The sequence below is a fragment of the Scylla paramamosain genome, chromosome 25 (genome assembly GCF_035594125.1).
Source record: "Scylla paramamosain isolate STU-SP2022 chromosome 25, ASM3559412v1, whole genome shotgun sequence".
Classification (NCBI taxonomy): domain Eukaryota; kingdom Metazoa; phylum Arthropoda; class Malacostraca; order Decapoda; family Portunidae; genus Scylla; species Scylla paramamosain.
The window spans coordinates 12,038,393-12,053,392 of NC_087175.1; the positions used below are offsets into that span (position 1 = coordinate 12,038,393).

Here is a 15,000-nt window from a genome sequence, read left to right on the forward strand (position 1 = left end):
GTACGTATTTCCTACCTAATTACAAAAAAAAAAAAAAAAAAAAATTATCTAAGAATAAGTTTTCGTTGTCTTGTGGATCGACGAAGTGGTTCAGGCTCCACGAGTGGCTCCGCGTCCGTAATCAGTTAGATTCCTTGTTTTTTGGTTTCGAGTAGCGACGGATTCACCTCGGTTCACATTAGTTGCATCCTCTTCTCTCAGAGAGGAGGGATCCTGGACTGGGTCCTCGATAGGTGGAGGTTTGGTCTTTTTAGCAATGTGTCCACTAGGGGCAGGTGCCAGATCCCCGGTCGAAACAGTGGATTCCCTTCCGTCAAGAAAACGAACCTTTGCATAATGAGGAGTGGCACTCACGAGATCGACATCTTCTACGAGAGAATCAGACTTAGAATTTCGAACGAATTTACGTAAAAACACAGGTCCAGTGTGTGTCAGCCAAGATGGGAGAGAGTACCCATTTGAGGATTTCCTAGGAAAAGAGAGAGTCTCTCATCGGGTGTCTGATTAGTAGCTGTGCAAACAAGTGATCTGATTGAATGAAGGACATGATCTAAAACTAGTTCCGACTGAGATTCATGAAGTTTGCGAGATTTGATAGCTAACTGAATACCTTTCCAAATTATTCCATTCTCTTGCACTGAGCGTTTCCCTGAGGGTGATACGGAGTGGAATGAGTCATAACTACATTATGTTCCATGAGAAACTGTTGAATTTCTCGGGACATAAACTGTGCTCCCTTGTCTGAGTGAATAGAAGAAGGATAACCAAACAATGAGAATATCTTGTGGAAACAGGATATTACTGTCTGAGCAGACACGTCTTGACAAGGAGTAGCAAAGGGAAATCTAGAGTACTCATCAATGGCTGTGAACAGATGCTTGTTTCGAGTGCAGGTTGGTTTAGGGCCCATTAAGTCTATAGATAATCTGTCAAGAGGGTGCAAGGCGTTGATAAGTCTGGCTTTAGGCTTATGGAAGAATTTAGGCTTCAATTTTGAGCAAGTAGAACATTGGGTACAAACTTTCTTTACATCTTCCATTGAAAGAAGCAAAGTCATAGTTCTCACAGAGTGAAGTAGTCTCGTAATTCCGGGATGACAAAGTGAAGCATGTACCTCTTCGAGTGAAGTAGGAGAAGTGGCCGAAGCAGTGAAGGAGGCTCGAGACAGAGTATCACATGGGATGTTACTGAGACCAGGGTGGTAGTGAATGTCAAAACAGTACTCAGAGTTCTAATCTCCAACGCATTATCTTGTCCTTCTTAATTTTGCAAGTGTTTCATATTAAACATGAAATATACAGTATGTTTGTCAGTTAGAATTGTGAATCTCCTTCCCAAAAGAAACAACCTCCATTTACGAATAGCTTCGATAACTGATGTTGCCTCCCTTTCCAAAACGTGTTATAGCTTCTCAGATGGAGTTAAGAGTCTTTGAAAAGAAAGCAACAGGTTTACCTAACTGGGAGACTGTAGCGGTTAGTGAGGTACCAGAAGCATCAGTCTTTACTTGTAAGGGTTGATCCTCCTTAAATGCAGTTACAGAAACTTGGCATATTTCATCTTTGCGAGTATTGAAACACTTTACGGCTGAATTATCAAGGGAAAATCATTAGGTTTTAAAAGAGGTTGAATTCTATTAGAGAAATTTGGGATCTATTGCGAGTAGTATGAAAGCAATCCTAGAGTGCGTTTTAAAGAAGACGCGTTAGTAGGAACAGGCAATTCTTTAAGAGATCTCAAACGTTCAGGGTCTGGCCTAAGGCTTCCATCGGAGATTAAGTACCCTAAGTAGTTAATAGTTCTCAATCCATATTTACTTACACTTTGCTTCATTGAAAATGAGATTATAATTTGAAGCAACTTCTCTAAAACGGGCGAGATTGCGATCATGTTCTTCATTGGATCCACACACTATAATATCATCAATGTAAGCGTAAGTGGAGACCAAGTTATTGTCCTGTATTAATTTGTTAATGATTCGCTGGAATAGAGTAACAGAGTTAATGAGACCGAAAGGAATGCGGCTGTATTGATACAACTGCCCATCAGCTTCAAAGGCAGTTTACGCTTTCTTTTCATCGCTGAGAGGAATTTGGTAGTAAGCGCTCTTGAGATCCAGCTTACTAAATATTCTATATTTTAGCAAGGTCATGCACCATTTCGTTAATTCGAGGAAAAGGATAAGTGTCTAACTGAATGAAACGATTATTAGTGCTAGAGTAATCTACAAACATGCGTTGTTTATGCCTATCATCTTTGGTGACAAGCACCTGGGCTCGCCATGGCAACTGGCTTTTCTCAATTATCCCTTTAGAGAGTAAAGATTTCAACTCATCCCTAATGAAAGCTTTGTCAGATAGGCTTGCAATCACTTGTTAAATTTTGGAAATAAGGAAGGAGGCTCTATAGCCATTGAATTAACACCACATACCGTAAGTTTCTGGTTAGGGCCTTGCAAATTGAGCTCTACAGACTTATGCATCTTCATGAAATCCTCTCCTAAAATTACTTTAGCACATAAATTAGGAAGTACAAAGAATCTGAACCAAGGGTAACTGAGAGGTTTGACCTTCAAATCAGCAACACAATATCCTAAAGTTGTTGATACATCAGATGAAGCCAAAACTATTTTCTCCATAGAAAACTTTACTGAGACATTTAATAGTTCAGTAACACAAGAATGTAAGAAACTTGACGTACTCCCACTGGTAGCAACCTTATCTTGAGCATAGGTAGTTTCCCGAGCCTTACAAATTTAGGAGAAATGTCCTTTCTTCCCACATTTGTAGCAGATGACGTTCCTAGCGGAGCAGCGAGGGCGAGGGTGACGAGGATTTCCGCAGAAGTAGCACACACTCCTGCAGGCAGCTGCACTGGTTTCTTCCACCATCTCCACCGCAGGATCCGCTTCATCACGTACAGGAAGAGCAGAGTTCTTAGAAGCGGCAGAAAAGTTTCCAGGCGTAGAAGGAGTCACATACATTTCCGCATTCTGTTGCGTAGCAGTTCAACTCACAAGAAGCCTAGGCTTCTTGCAAGTTGAACTGCTACGTCGAGAGTGAGACAGTCCTTTTCCAGCAAACGTTGACGTATCATGGGAGACTCCAGGCCGGTAATAAACGCATCACGGATGTGTTCTTGAGTATAAGTAACGGAATAGACAGCATTAAAGCCGCAGTCTTTCGACAACAATTTCAGAGAGCAAAGAAACTGATCAATTGATTCGCCAATCACTTGCTTCCTGGTTGCTAATTGGAGTCTGGCGAAGGTCTCGTTTGTAGTCTTCACATACACTGTTTTCAACACCTCTATGGCATCAATGTAGTTCTGGCAGTCCGAGATGTGGTTGTAGACAGAAGGCGAGACGTGGTTCACGAGCAGTTTCAACTTATTAGGTGGCGGATCATCATCTAAGCAGTCCAAGAAGTTCTTAAACGTACAATACCAGTGCTCCCATTCAGCAGGCGTCGTGTCTTGTGATCCCTCAAAGTGATCAGGGCGTATAAGTTTCTCCATCACTGACTGAGTTGAAGCAGAGTTAAAGTTTCGCTGACTAAATTGTTGTGAGGGTAATAACAATTGGTCTTCCTTGACATGAGACTTTAGTCAGCGAAGCAACAGCAGAGGAATTACTTGAATGAATTTTGAATTTGATCTATCTGAAGTAGGCAGAGCGGGTTCATACAACACTTAAGAATAAGATAATGAAACAGTTTAGTGAAGCTTCGAAGGTAAAGGTTACCTTAATGAACCCTTTAATAAACCAAGTGCTTTGATACCATAGTGCTTCCCTAAATACAAATCACCACATTCCTAACGTAACTCCTTTAAGTGACTGCGACTTTCTAAAGGAAATAATTATGGTAATTGACAAAATGAAAATTAAGAAAAAATCCCCGGAACTGACTATATTGTACCATGTTTCTTGAAAGAGACAAATTTTCAAATTTACAAACCTCTTCCAATGCTTTTCATCTAACCACTAAACTCCTAGCGACTTGAAGTCAGTTGATTTTACTTAAGAAAGGCGACATAACACTCCCAAGTAATTACAGACCCATCATCCTCACATCTGTTGTGTGTAAATTAATGGAAACTGTAATACATGATAAGTTAGTGATTTTTAAGTAGTAAATAATTTGATGAAAGACTCTCAGCACGGTTTTCAAAATAGACGCTTCTGTTTAACTAACTAACCTGCTCGACTTTTTTAACGACGTTTTCAGCATGTACGACTAGACAAAAAGCAGTACTTAAATGTAGTTTACCTGGACTTTCAAAGAGCGTTCAACATAGTTTACCATAAGCGGCAACTAAGTAAATTAAAATTACGTGGTACTGACGGCAAAATTCCGAAATGGCTCGAAGACTGGCTCTCTGAGAGAAAGCAACACGTCGTTATTAATGTAAATCTTCAAGCTGGCGAGATGTTTTACCCGGTGTATCACAGGGATCCGTATTCGGCCTGTTCTTTTCCTTATTTACGTTGATGATATCGATGAGGGCCTCACCTGTAAAATATCTAAATTTGCTAACGATACTAGAATAACGAATAAAGTAACTACAACAGATGACAAAAGGAAATTATAATCTGACCTCCACCGCTTAGTCACCTAGTCAGACAAGTGAGAGATGAGTTTCAGTGTCGATAAATGCCAAATGTTGCATATAGAGAGTAATAATGATCGTGATCGTGATCAGTGAACTGCTCCGAGTTTCTCAAAGTTAACGAAGAAAAAAATCTAGGACTAACGGTTATCTCAGATCCTAATCAGATCCTAATTCACGGCAACAAAAACACTACACAAGATCTTTAAAGCACCTACGAGAAAGGAGACTGGATTAAAAGAATATTTTTTTCCAGAGTCTAGCCAGCATAATGTTTAGAGTTCATTGTACGACACAAAGAAATGCCTGAATGGTAAATTATTCTAGGAAACACGTGCCAAGGAGAAGTGAAATGGTTAATTCAACCAAACATTGCTCACATGTTGTTAAGACAGCAAATAAATTGGTCGGGTTTATTAGGTGAACCTTTAAATCCAAGTCAGAAAGAGTAATTTTCAGTTTGTTTCATGCACTTATCTGACCTCATCTTGAATACTGCGTACAATTCTGGTCAATCTATTATAAGAAAGATATAGATAACTTGGAGAAACTACAAAGAAAACTACTAAGATGATCCCACGAGTGCGAAACAAACCATAGGAGGAGCGTTTGAGGGAGCCAACTTGTTCAGTTTAGAGGAGCGTTGTTGCGGCAACATGAATCAAATCAATCAATTATAGAAGCGTAGGATGCGCCGGGATTTAATAGAACTCTTCAAAATATTTCGCGGGTTTGATAACATTAACATTAACTATTATGATATTGTTGTCCGAACTAACACCACTCGAAATAATGAATATAAGATCACAGATAAACAATTCAGATCAGACAAAGCTAAACACTTTTTCTTTGATAGAATCATTAATAATTGGAATTCTCCCACGGCGCAGGTAGTAAATGATAACACGGTAGAAATGTTTAAGCATTTAGGCATATGCATTTTTTTATAATGAGTTATAGAGTAGCTCTTTCAGTCTTTTCTGTCACATTGTAAGACTATTTCTCTATGCTGCATGATGTTCCTTTTTTGAACCTTGCTGTTCTTTTGCCTTTAACTCATAGAATCTATAGCGGTGACATAGTCACACAGACAGTTTAGTTAGGCCCGATATGTCTGTTGCTATTTGTTCTTTCCTCTGTATTTTTTTGTGTTCCTCCTCCTCCTCCTCCTCCTCCTCCTCCTCCTCCTCCTCCTACTACTACTACTACTACTACTACTACTACTACTACTACTTCTATTATTACAACTATTGCTAATACTACTACCGCTACTTCTATTCTTCCTCGTCCTTACAGTATATTATTACGACTATTATTACTACCAATGCTGCTTTTACTACTGCTATTGCTGGCGCTGTTACTACTGTTGCTGCTTCTGTTACTACTACTACTACTACTACTACTACTACTACTATTACTACTACTAATACTACTAATACAATAATTATCTTTCTTTCATATTCTTTCAGGCATATTTTTTTTATCTTGCTTATACTGATTAAAGTCTTTTTGGAAGTACTTCTGGTTCTATATATCGTTCTTTATATTACTCTTCTTTTCAATGACTATAAAAGAGCAAGAGAGAGCGAGAGAGAGAGAGAGAGAGAGAGAGAGAGAGAGAGAGAGAGAGAGAGAGAGAGAGAGAGAGAGAGAGAGAGAATATAACAGACTGGCAGACGGGCAGACGGGCGGAAAAGTACGTGTAAGGCAAACACAAATAGGAAGCAGAAAATTATTATTATTACTATTATTATTATTATTATTATTATTATTATTATTATTATTATTATTATTATTACCATTATTATTAACATTATTATCATTATTATTATTATCATCATCATTGCCATCATCACCCTTATTTCTGCTAACATTCTCCTTCACATAATTATTTCCTAACTGTGGACCGTTACCACAGGAAATAATGACCACCTTTCACTCCCAGGCGTATGAGAAGAATGAGCCCGGTGCACGTGTTTAATTTTACCTGTACGGCACAACTATTTATGCCCAGCCCAGGTGTGTTATTATTACCTGCCCATAAAGTTAGATTGGAGACTTGTTGTGATTACTTTGCTCCTTTACTGGTGTGGAGCAAAGGGGTTTGGTTAATGGGTATATTTAACAACGATGGACACTGATTTTGTTTTGAGGGTTTTGTAACACAAAGAAACACAAAGATGGAACAGGCAGCAGCAGTAGCAGCAGCAGCAGCAACAGCATACCTTTTAGTTCCTATGAGATTACATTAGGAAATCAAGAGATGTAAGGTAGGAAAGGCAAGGCTCTCTCTGTTCTAGAATATGAATATAAATGGTAGGGAATCTCTCCTTTGGGAAGTAGGTGAAATATTATATTCTCTCTCTCTCTCTCTCTCTCTCTCTCTCTCTCTCTCTCTCTCTCTCTCTCTCTCTCAATCTGAATGCACCGCGTTTCATCCGATCCGCCGCGTTAAGCCCGTTAAGCATCGTTGGGTGTGGATAGTACTTGGACGAGTGACTGCCTTGGAATTCTAGATGTTGTTGGCATTGCAAAATTCTCTCTCTCTCTCTCTCTCTCTCTCTCTCTCTCTCTCTCTCTCTCTCTCTCTCTCTCTCTCTCTCTCTCTCTCTCTCTCTCTCTCTCTCTGTATTGTCTCTCAATCTCTCGGCCTACACTGTTGTTCCTCACGCCACCTGCTCCCTAACAGTCTCGGCGCGTGTAGCAGTACTCGAACACATATCTACATCCTGGTCCCAAGTTTATGAATCACCCCTCGTAGACGCAAGCTCCCGTCCCTCCCACCTCTATACACCTAGTGATGCATAATATAGCAGGGAGCTGAATAAGTGACAAGATGAACCTATAAATAAATGAATGAATAATAGATGTGTGTAGAGAGAGGTGATCTGAAGTGAATAAAAGATAAAGTTAAATAAAAGAATGCACAGAAATAGTCGAGGTTCAGTGAAAATGTGATTGGAAAACATCTAATTAAGTTAATACGGAACTGAATTGTATACGTAGAAGGTAATTAAGTAGATAAAAATATATTACGAACAAAAGATAAGAAAAAAGAATATGAATAATAAATTAGTGTAGAGTCAAGCGAATACAATGGGAAGTTTTCGGAACCAGATGTCGCTACTGCATGTCTCCTAGTTACATAAGTTAATATATTGTTATTGTAAATCCCATGTACATACAGATGCATAGAACATTGATTACTATGATACTTTAGAAATTCTTCATCATTTTTGTAATATCTTGTATGGATAATTTTGAGAGAAGCTGGTCAAAACAGAAATGTTTTTCGTGATTATTTAGTAATACTGTTATGAATACTCTAAATATGGCATATTACAAGTTTAAATAAAATCTATTCATCTGGACAACGAAAAAGATAAAGAATAAGACCATACTATATAGTATGACAGCATACTCAGTAACATCTCTATATATGGATATAGTGATTTTCGTAGTGATTTTAGCATCTCTTTAACTAAGCGAGCAGCATGGCAAAGTAATCGAACACCAAAACAAACATATCTCAAGACTGCACTGGTGAAACGAGAGAGGAATACACCAAACTACAGGTTCATGGAGTAGCGGCATGGACATTGTAGCAGGAATTAACTGGTTGTCTAACTACGTGTTTGTTAACTTTAGCTAGGCGGGCCAGTCAGATGTTTGTTTTGGTTAGATATACAGCATTACTCTCGCCAGGGTACTCGAGTTGCCTATTTTCAATTAAAATTGTTGTTTCCATATACTAAGAAGTTGATATATGCAATCTGGAAGACATGTTGTCTTCATTTTTACTATAGTTAACATCAATACGCTTCCGATCAATGGTGTAGTTTTTTGGAAACATCATGATGACCAGATAAATCTAAATGCCATATTCACTGGAAAATTATCTTAAATAATCTTGTTCATGAATAGAGTTCGATCTTACCTATATTACTACTTAGAAGGATTTGCGTAGAAAAGTATATTGTATAAGCTCATTGCATCTTTATATATATAGAATAATACTGTATATATATATATATATATATATATATATATATATATATATATATATATATATATATATATATATATATATATATATATATATATATATATATATATATATATATATATATATATATATATATATATATATATATATATATATATATATATATATATATATATATATATATATATATATATATATATATATATATATATATATATATATATATATATATATATATATATATATATATATATATATATATATATATATATATATATATATATATATATATATATATATATATATATATATATATATATTTATTTATTTATAGTTCTCTGTGAATGATGGACAATGCAAATATTTTTTACTTGTTGATACGCACAGTTGCAGAAAAAAATAAATAAATGAAAAATGAGTAAAACACCATCACCGTCACCACCACTACCACCGCCATCGCCAGCACAATGACCAACACTACCACCCACAACATCAAACAGAAATAAAATTTGGTATCGATAAGTTCTGAGCCTTCAGCTGCCCCTTAGCTTTACCAACTAAGCTGTGGATGGTTGAGGACTGATTTGGGAAAAATGAAAAATTGAGAGTGATACGCGTACAGCGTAAATACATGCTTATCAATGTACATGGAAAATAGTATACAGAGCTTTCTCTCTCTCTCTCTCTCTCTCTCTCTCTCTCTCTCTCTCTCTCTCTCTCTCTCTCTCTCTCTCTCTCTCTCTCTCTCTCTCTCTCTCTCTCATCCTATAGTGGTCGTCATTGCTATCCCATCTCACTTTATGATAATTTTTACTTCTTTTGACAAGATTTACGTTCATTCCACGTTATATTAAACAATTTTCGAGTGATAAGGAGTTCGGACAAAGCAAAAAAATAAATAAATAAATAAAATAAAGAAATCCGCTTACAAGGAGGAGGCAGCAGACACCTGCCGAAACGATAATTACTCCCAGTGAGGTCTAAAGCACTGGTTCATTAAACCCAGCTGTCACCTCACTGAACGTTTCTCTTTGTGTCTCACAATACAAGGGGGCAGTCACAGCCTGCCCTGTAAAGATAACTCTCTTCCTCCACACAAAACTACAATCACCTAATTGCACACACACACCCTTCACTCAAAAATTCAAAATCATGGGGACTCCTACACCAGCCTCTGAGTCCCCATCTGGGGAGGGAACCACAAATGTCCCCAGGTCGGACTGCTCTTCTGGTATCTACCCTAAGTGTCGTGACACCCCCCTCAACTTTTCCTTAATTAATTTCTGCAAGATTCGCTGTCTTAGATATAATTTTCAATCTGTAGAACACCACCTCTCTTCTAATAAACCTCATCTTCTTTTCCTCACTGAAACTCAGGTGTCTGAGGCAACTGATAGTAGCCCCTTTTCTGTTCCATCCTACTTTCTCTGTCCTCATTTTCAATCCAATGCTGGATCTTGCGTCTATGTGCGCAATGACTTAGCCTGCTCTCGTGCCCACGCTCTTTAATTTTCCGAGTTTTCCACCATCTGGCTACGACTACAGAGTCACTCTCAAACTAAATTTATCTGTGCTGTGCTGAGAGAGAGAGAGAGAGAGAGAGAGAGAGAGAGAGAGAGAGAGAGAGAGAGAGAGAGAGAGAGAGAGAGAGATGTACTATGCATATGACATGTATGTATGGAAGCTTGATTTAGAGGGGCAACGATGTCTGCCCATACAGTCTTGTTTTCCTTGGAGGTCACATCCGGATAATTTTTATCATTTGTTTTATATATATATATATATATATATATATATATATATATATATATATATATATATATATATATATATATATATATATATATATATATATATATATATATATATATATATATATATATATATATATATATATATATATATATATATATATATATATATATATATATATATATATATATATATATATATATATATATATATATATATATATATATATATATATATATATATATATATATATATATATATTTTTTTTTTTTTTTTTTTTTTTTTTTTTTTTTTTTCCCTCTGTAAGGTTTACAAGGAGTAACGTTTCATAACTGCACTATTTTTTTTTTTTTTTTCACTCTTGAAGCGGCTGTCATCCTTTGTATCCATCTCGAGAAGACAAGCGGCATGTTGGCCTTGGCCCTTCAGGGAGAGCGGCGCTTTGTTTACATCCGCTAAATTATCGACATGTCCGGAAATTACATATCGCTCTTAATAATGCTCAAAAATAGTCTAGAATTAATTAGAAATATTCAAGATTAATTCACAAACATAAACTACTACCAAAACAGTGACATCTTGTAAGATTTTATTCAAAATAATGTTGCTATATTTAGAAAGGCAGCTAATTTAGCGGCATTTATACTTCTAGGAGTTACTTTTACTTTGAAAGTAAAAGTTTCATTTAGGAGCAACTTCTAGGAGCAAAGTCGAAGATGAAAGCATTTCTAGGAGTGCTCCTAGGAGTACTCCTAGGAGTCTTATTGGAACTGCACAGCAGTCCCAATGAGGTCTGAGCTTAGATAAAAATAACTTTAATAGCAGTTTGGGACTTCTACTTTTAACGCTCTCATAGTTGAGTCTTGAGAAAAGGTTAGCTTTATTCCTGGCATCTACACATCTTTTATCAGACGGAGATCAAAGCTTATTGTAGCTCCTAGAGCTTTTTTCCCTCTACGGTCTCATCAGAGCCTTTTCTTTCCTGTTTAACAATTTGGTGATTTCCTCTTCCTACGCTAGGTACTTTGCATCTCTTAACATCCATCTTCCCATTTATTCATCTTATGAAAATCAATCTGCAGGGCAGTTGCATCGGAATCTAACTAACCAACCTATCTTAGTGCCGTCAGGAAATCTATTAGTATCACTATCAATTCAGTGATCGAAATCACTAATATATTTTAAAATTAATGGTCCTAAAACTGATTCCTGTAGCATCCCACTAATTATTTGTCTAACGTTGGATTTATAACCCTTAATTGTTACTCTGCTGCCTGTCGTTAAATGATCTAATTCAGGATAAACCCTTTTCATCTACATTCTAGGCGCTCTAGCTCTAACTTTGTTCAAAAGCTTTTGGTTGGTCGTTATCAAATTCTTTCTTATTTGTTTTTTATTACTTTGTGATATATTCCATCTGGCGAAAGGAATCTAAACTTTTCAGCCTGTCTGTCTCCTGGGCCACTATCCCCTTGATTATGGGAATATCTGGCAATTAATCAGTATTTTCTTCTATGAAAACCTGTTCCCTTTATAACATTTCTCGCATGTTTTCTTAAGTGGAAACAATGAAAAATAGCTGTTTAGAATTTCGTTCATATCTCCCTACAAAATGACAAGCCACTGGTAAAAAAATGGGTCTTTTACTACGTAAAGTTTTATGTTAGTAGAGTAAAACTGTGAATAATTACTTGTGTCATGCTTTCATTAGCAGTAAAAACATTTATGGCTTCTAAACACAGTACACAGGCAAAAATCTTCTCACTCTCTTTACAACTTCACTGCTCTACTTACTTGACCATGTACAAAATAGTGGAGTCTAGGTTGAGCCAGAGGTAGTGGTTGGGGATCGTCATGGTCTGAAAGGTGACGGACTTGGCGTTCTTGAAGAAAGCGTCCGGTCTCCAGATGTCCTTGAGCCAAGAGACGGGAAGCAGACGGTACTCGCCTGTCATGTTCTGTGGAAACCTGAGTCGGTGATCCTTCCAGCTCTGGGCGAAGAAGATGTCCGCCGCGTACGTCTGTGTGGTGTGGGAGGAAGGACGGGTGAAAGAATGACAAGAACGTATACGTAGGAAGGAAGACGAGTCATGGTGGTCAACACTTTTACTGTTATGATCGTCCTTAACATTCGGAGCATCGTGCAAAAGTGCCGGCATGGACACTGACAAAGACAGAATACGAAATTATTTATATATTTTTTCCTTTCTAATTCACATAACATGCGTAGTGCATGACTAAAAGAGTTGTGGTTACTATGAAAAAAAAAATGTATTGTAGTGCAAGGGTTAAGAAAATGAATGAATGCAAGGAAGATAAGAAGAACCTAAGAAAAAATAAATAAAAGGAAACAGAGAGAAAAATTAAATTGAGTGGTAAAGGGCAAAGAAAATAATGAGTAAAACACACACACACACACACGCACGGAGCAAAGATACAAGGGAGGAAGTTAGGAAAAGAAGGATGCAGGGAAGAAAGGAAGGAACTAAGAAAGAAAATTAGTTAGGAGGGTTGAAAGAAAAACAAGTATTTACTGATTAGCTTGGCAGGACTGCGAGGGTGGAAAGAAGGCGTGGTAATTGAAATCAAGAAGAGGGGAATGCAAGGAAGGACACAATCAAGGAAAGATAAATGTTAGAAGGAAAGGAGGCAGGAAAAGGAGGGACGAAGGAGAAAATGAATGAACAAAGGATGGAAGAAAAGAAAAGAGAAAGGAAAAGAAAAAGAAAAAAAGAAAGGAGAGAAAAGAGAGAAGAAAGAAACGGAGGTGAGAAGAAAAAAAGGAAGAAAAATGTTTAAGGAATGAAGAAAGGAAAATGTAAGGAAAGAAAGGAAAAATGAACGAATAACTGAAACAAGGATAAAAATGAATGAACGAATGAATGAAAGATGGGAGAATGGAGAGTTAGGAAAGTTACGAAATGATCAATAAACTGCGGGAAAAAAAGGAACAAATGAGTGAAAAAAAATACACATAAGTAGTAGAGAGGGAAGAAAAGAACTGGAAGGAAGTATAAAGGAAGAGTCACAAGTGTCAAATAAGGAAGCAGGAAAAGGAAAGAATTGCACTATATATTAAAATTTCACTTTGTCTTGTCCCAAAACCACAATTTTCCAGCTATTTCCATCTAAGCAAAATAGAAAACAGTTATTTTGATTCTAAAACTTTGCTTTTGTGGTTAGAACAGTGAAATTATATTTTTGCCTTATTTAATTATAGTATGGGTTAGTATTGGTTTTCATGTCAAGTAAAGACCTTTGCGAAATCTCAATTGCTTATCTAATTGTTTTTAATATGTTGCAAATAAGTTAAAACAATGAGAGAAAATATAAAGTGTTTTTGATTTTTTATTTTATTTTAATGAGATCATTCTTGAACTAACCAGATCTAGCAAGAAATTTCTCATATTTAGAAGAATTTGCTTATGTTTCAGAAATCTCAAATTTTCCAGAATATTCTACAAGACACTTTTAGAAGTTTCTAGAATATTTTAGAACATTCTATTCAATGTAAAAATTTCCTGAGTATTCTAAAACTTTCTAGAATACAGTAAAAATATGTAGAGTTATCAAGAATTTTCTAGAATCTACAAGAATTTTCTGGAATGATTCAGAATATTCTAAAGTAGGTTCAAGAATATTCTAGAAAGATTAAGAATATTCTGGAACACATTCTAGAAAGACTAACAATATTCTAGAGTACTGCTTGACAATATAAAATGTAGGGGCTTGCAGACCACCAATCAGTTCTGCTTTGGCTGCCTGAGAAGACACATCACAAGAGGTGAAATGGCATCAAGAGGCTGCAATCATTCTCCAGATGCATTCTGCTACATATGTGGTCAATTCATCAAGACAAGAGCAAAGAAGTTCTCTGTGACAGTATCTGGAAAAATGTAAGAAACTTACAAAGCATATTTTGCTGTCCCAGTTGCGAACCAAGACAAGACCTAGGCACCTCATTTTGCTTGTGACCATTGTAAGAGAACACTAGAAGGTAAAATAGCTGTTAGTTTTTCAAGAGTAAAATCCAGTTAAGAATTAAGTATAAAAGTAAAATCAATTTAACAGAAACTCATACTGTTGTTCTTTTACAGGATGTAATATTTCAAACGCCGATCTGGAAAAAATGCACCTGCTGTTTTCTATCCAGACATTCCATTTGCCATTGCACCAGTACCACACAGTGCTGATCTTCCTGTACCAGTTCCTCCAGAAAGAAGTCAACTATTAGAAGAAAGCAGCAAGTCAGAAGATGAGCTAAACAGAGGGGAAGACTGTGACATCACAGATACTCGTACAGTTGTAGTTAAGAGGAATCCTTACTACCCAAACCAAAGAGACCTCAATGACCTCATCAGAGATCCTGGTTTGACAAAGTCAAATGGTGAGCTTTTGATTTCAAGGCTGAAGGACTGGGATTTATTTGATGACAATGTGCAAGTGACCAGCCAAAGAAAACGTCACAAACATTTCTCCAGCTTCTTTGGAAAGGACAGGCTATGCTACTGCAATGATGTATCAGGCTTGTTTGATGCTACTGGAATTGCTTGCAGTGCAGATGAATGAAGACTCTTCATAGACAGTTCCTCCAAAAGCCTGAAAGCTGTACTTCTGCACAGTGAAAACAAGTA

The 15,000-nt window shown here is 36.7% G+C and overlaps 1 protein-coding gene across 2 annotated transcripts in view; it reads right to left on the minus strand.

The window, feature by feature from the left end:
- The window catches only part of LOC135113208 (glycine receptor subunit alphaZ1-like), an 83,236-nt gene that overhangs the window by 39,219 nt on the left and 29,017 nt on the right, over positions 1-15,000 (minus strand). For both annotated transcript variants that reach the window (XM_064028349.1, XM_064028348.1), the window contains exon 4: positions 12,161-12,387. In XM_064028349.1, the coding sequence (XP_063884419.1) occupies positions 12,161-12,387 (227 nt within the window). The remainder of the gene's footprint in view (positions 1-12,160; positions 12,388-15,000) is intronic.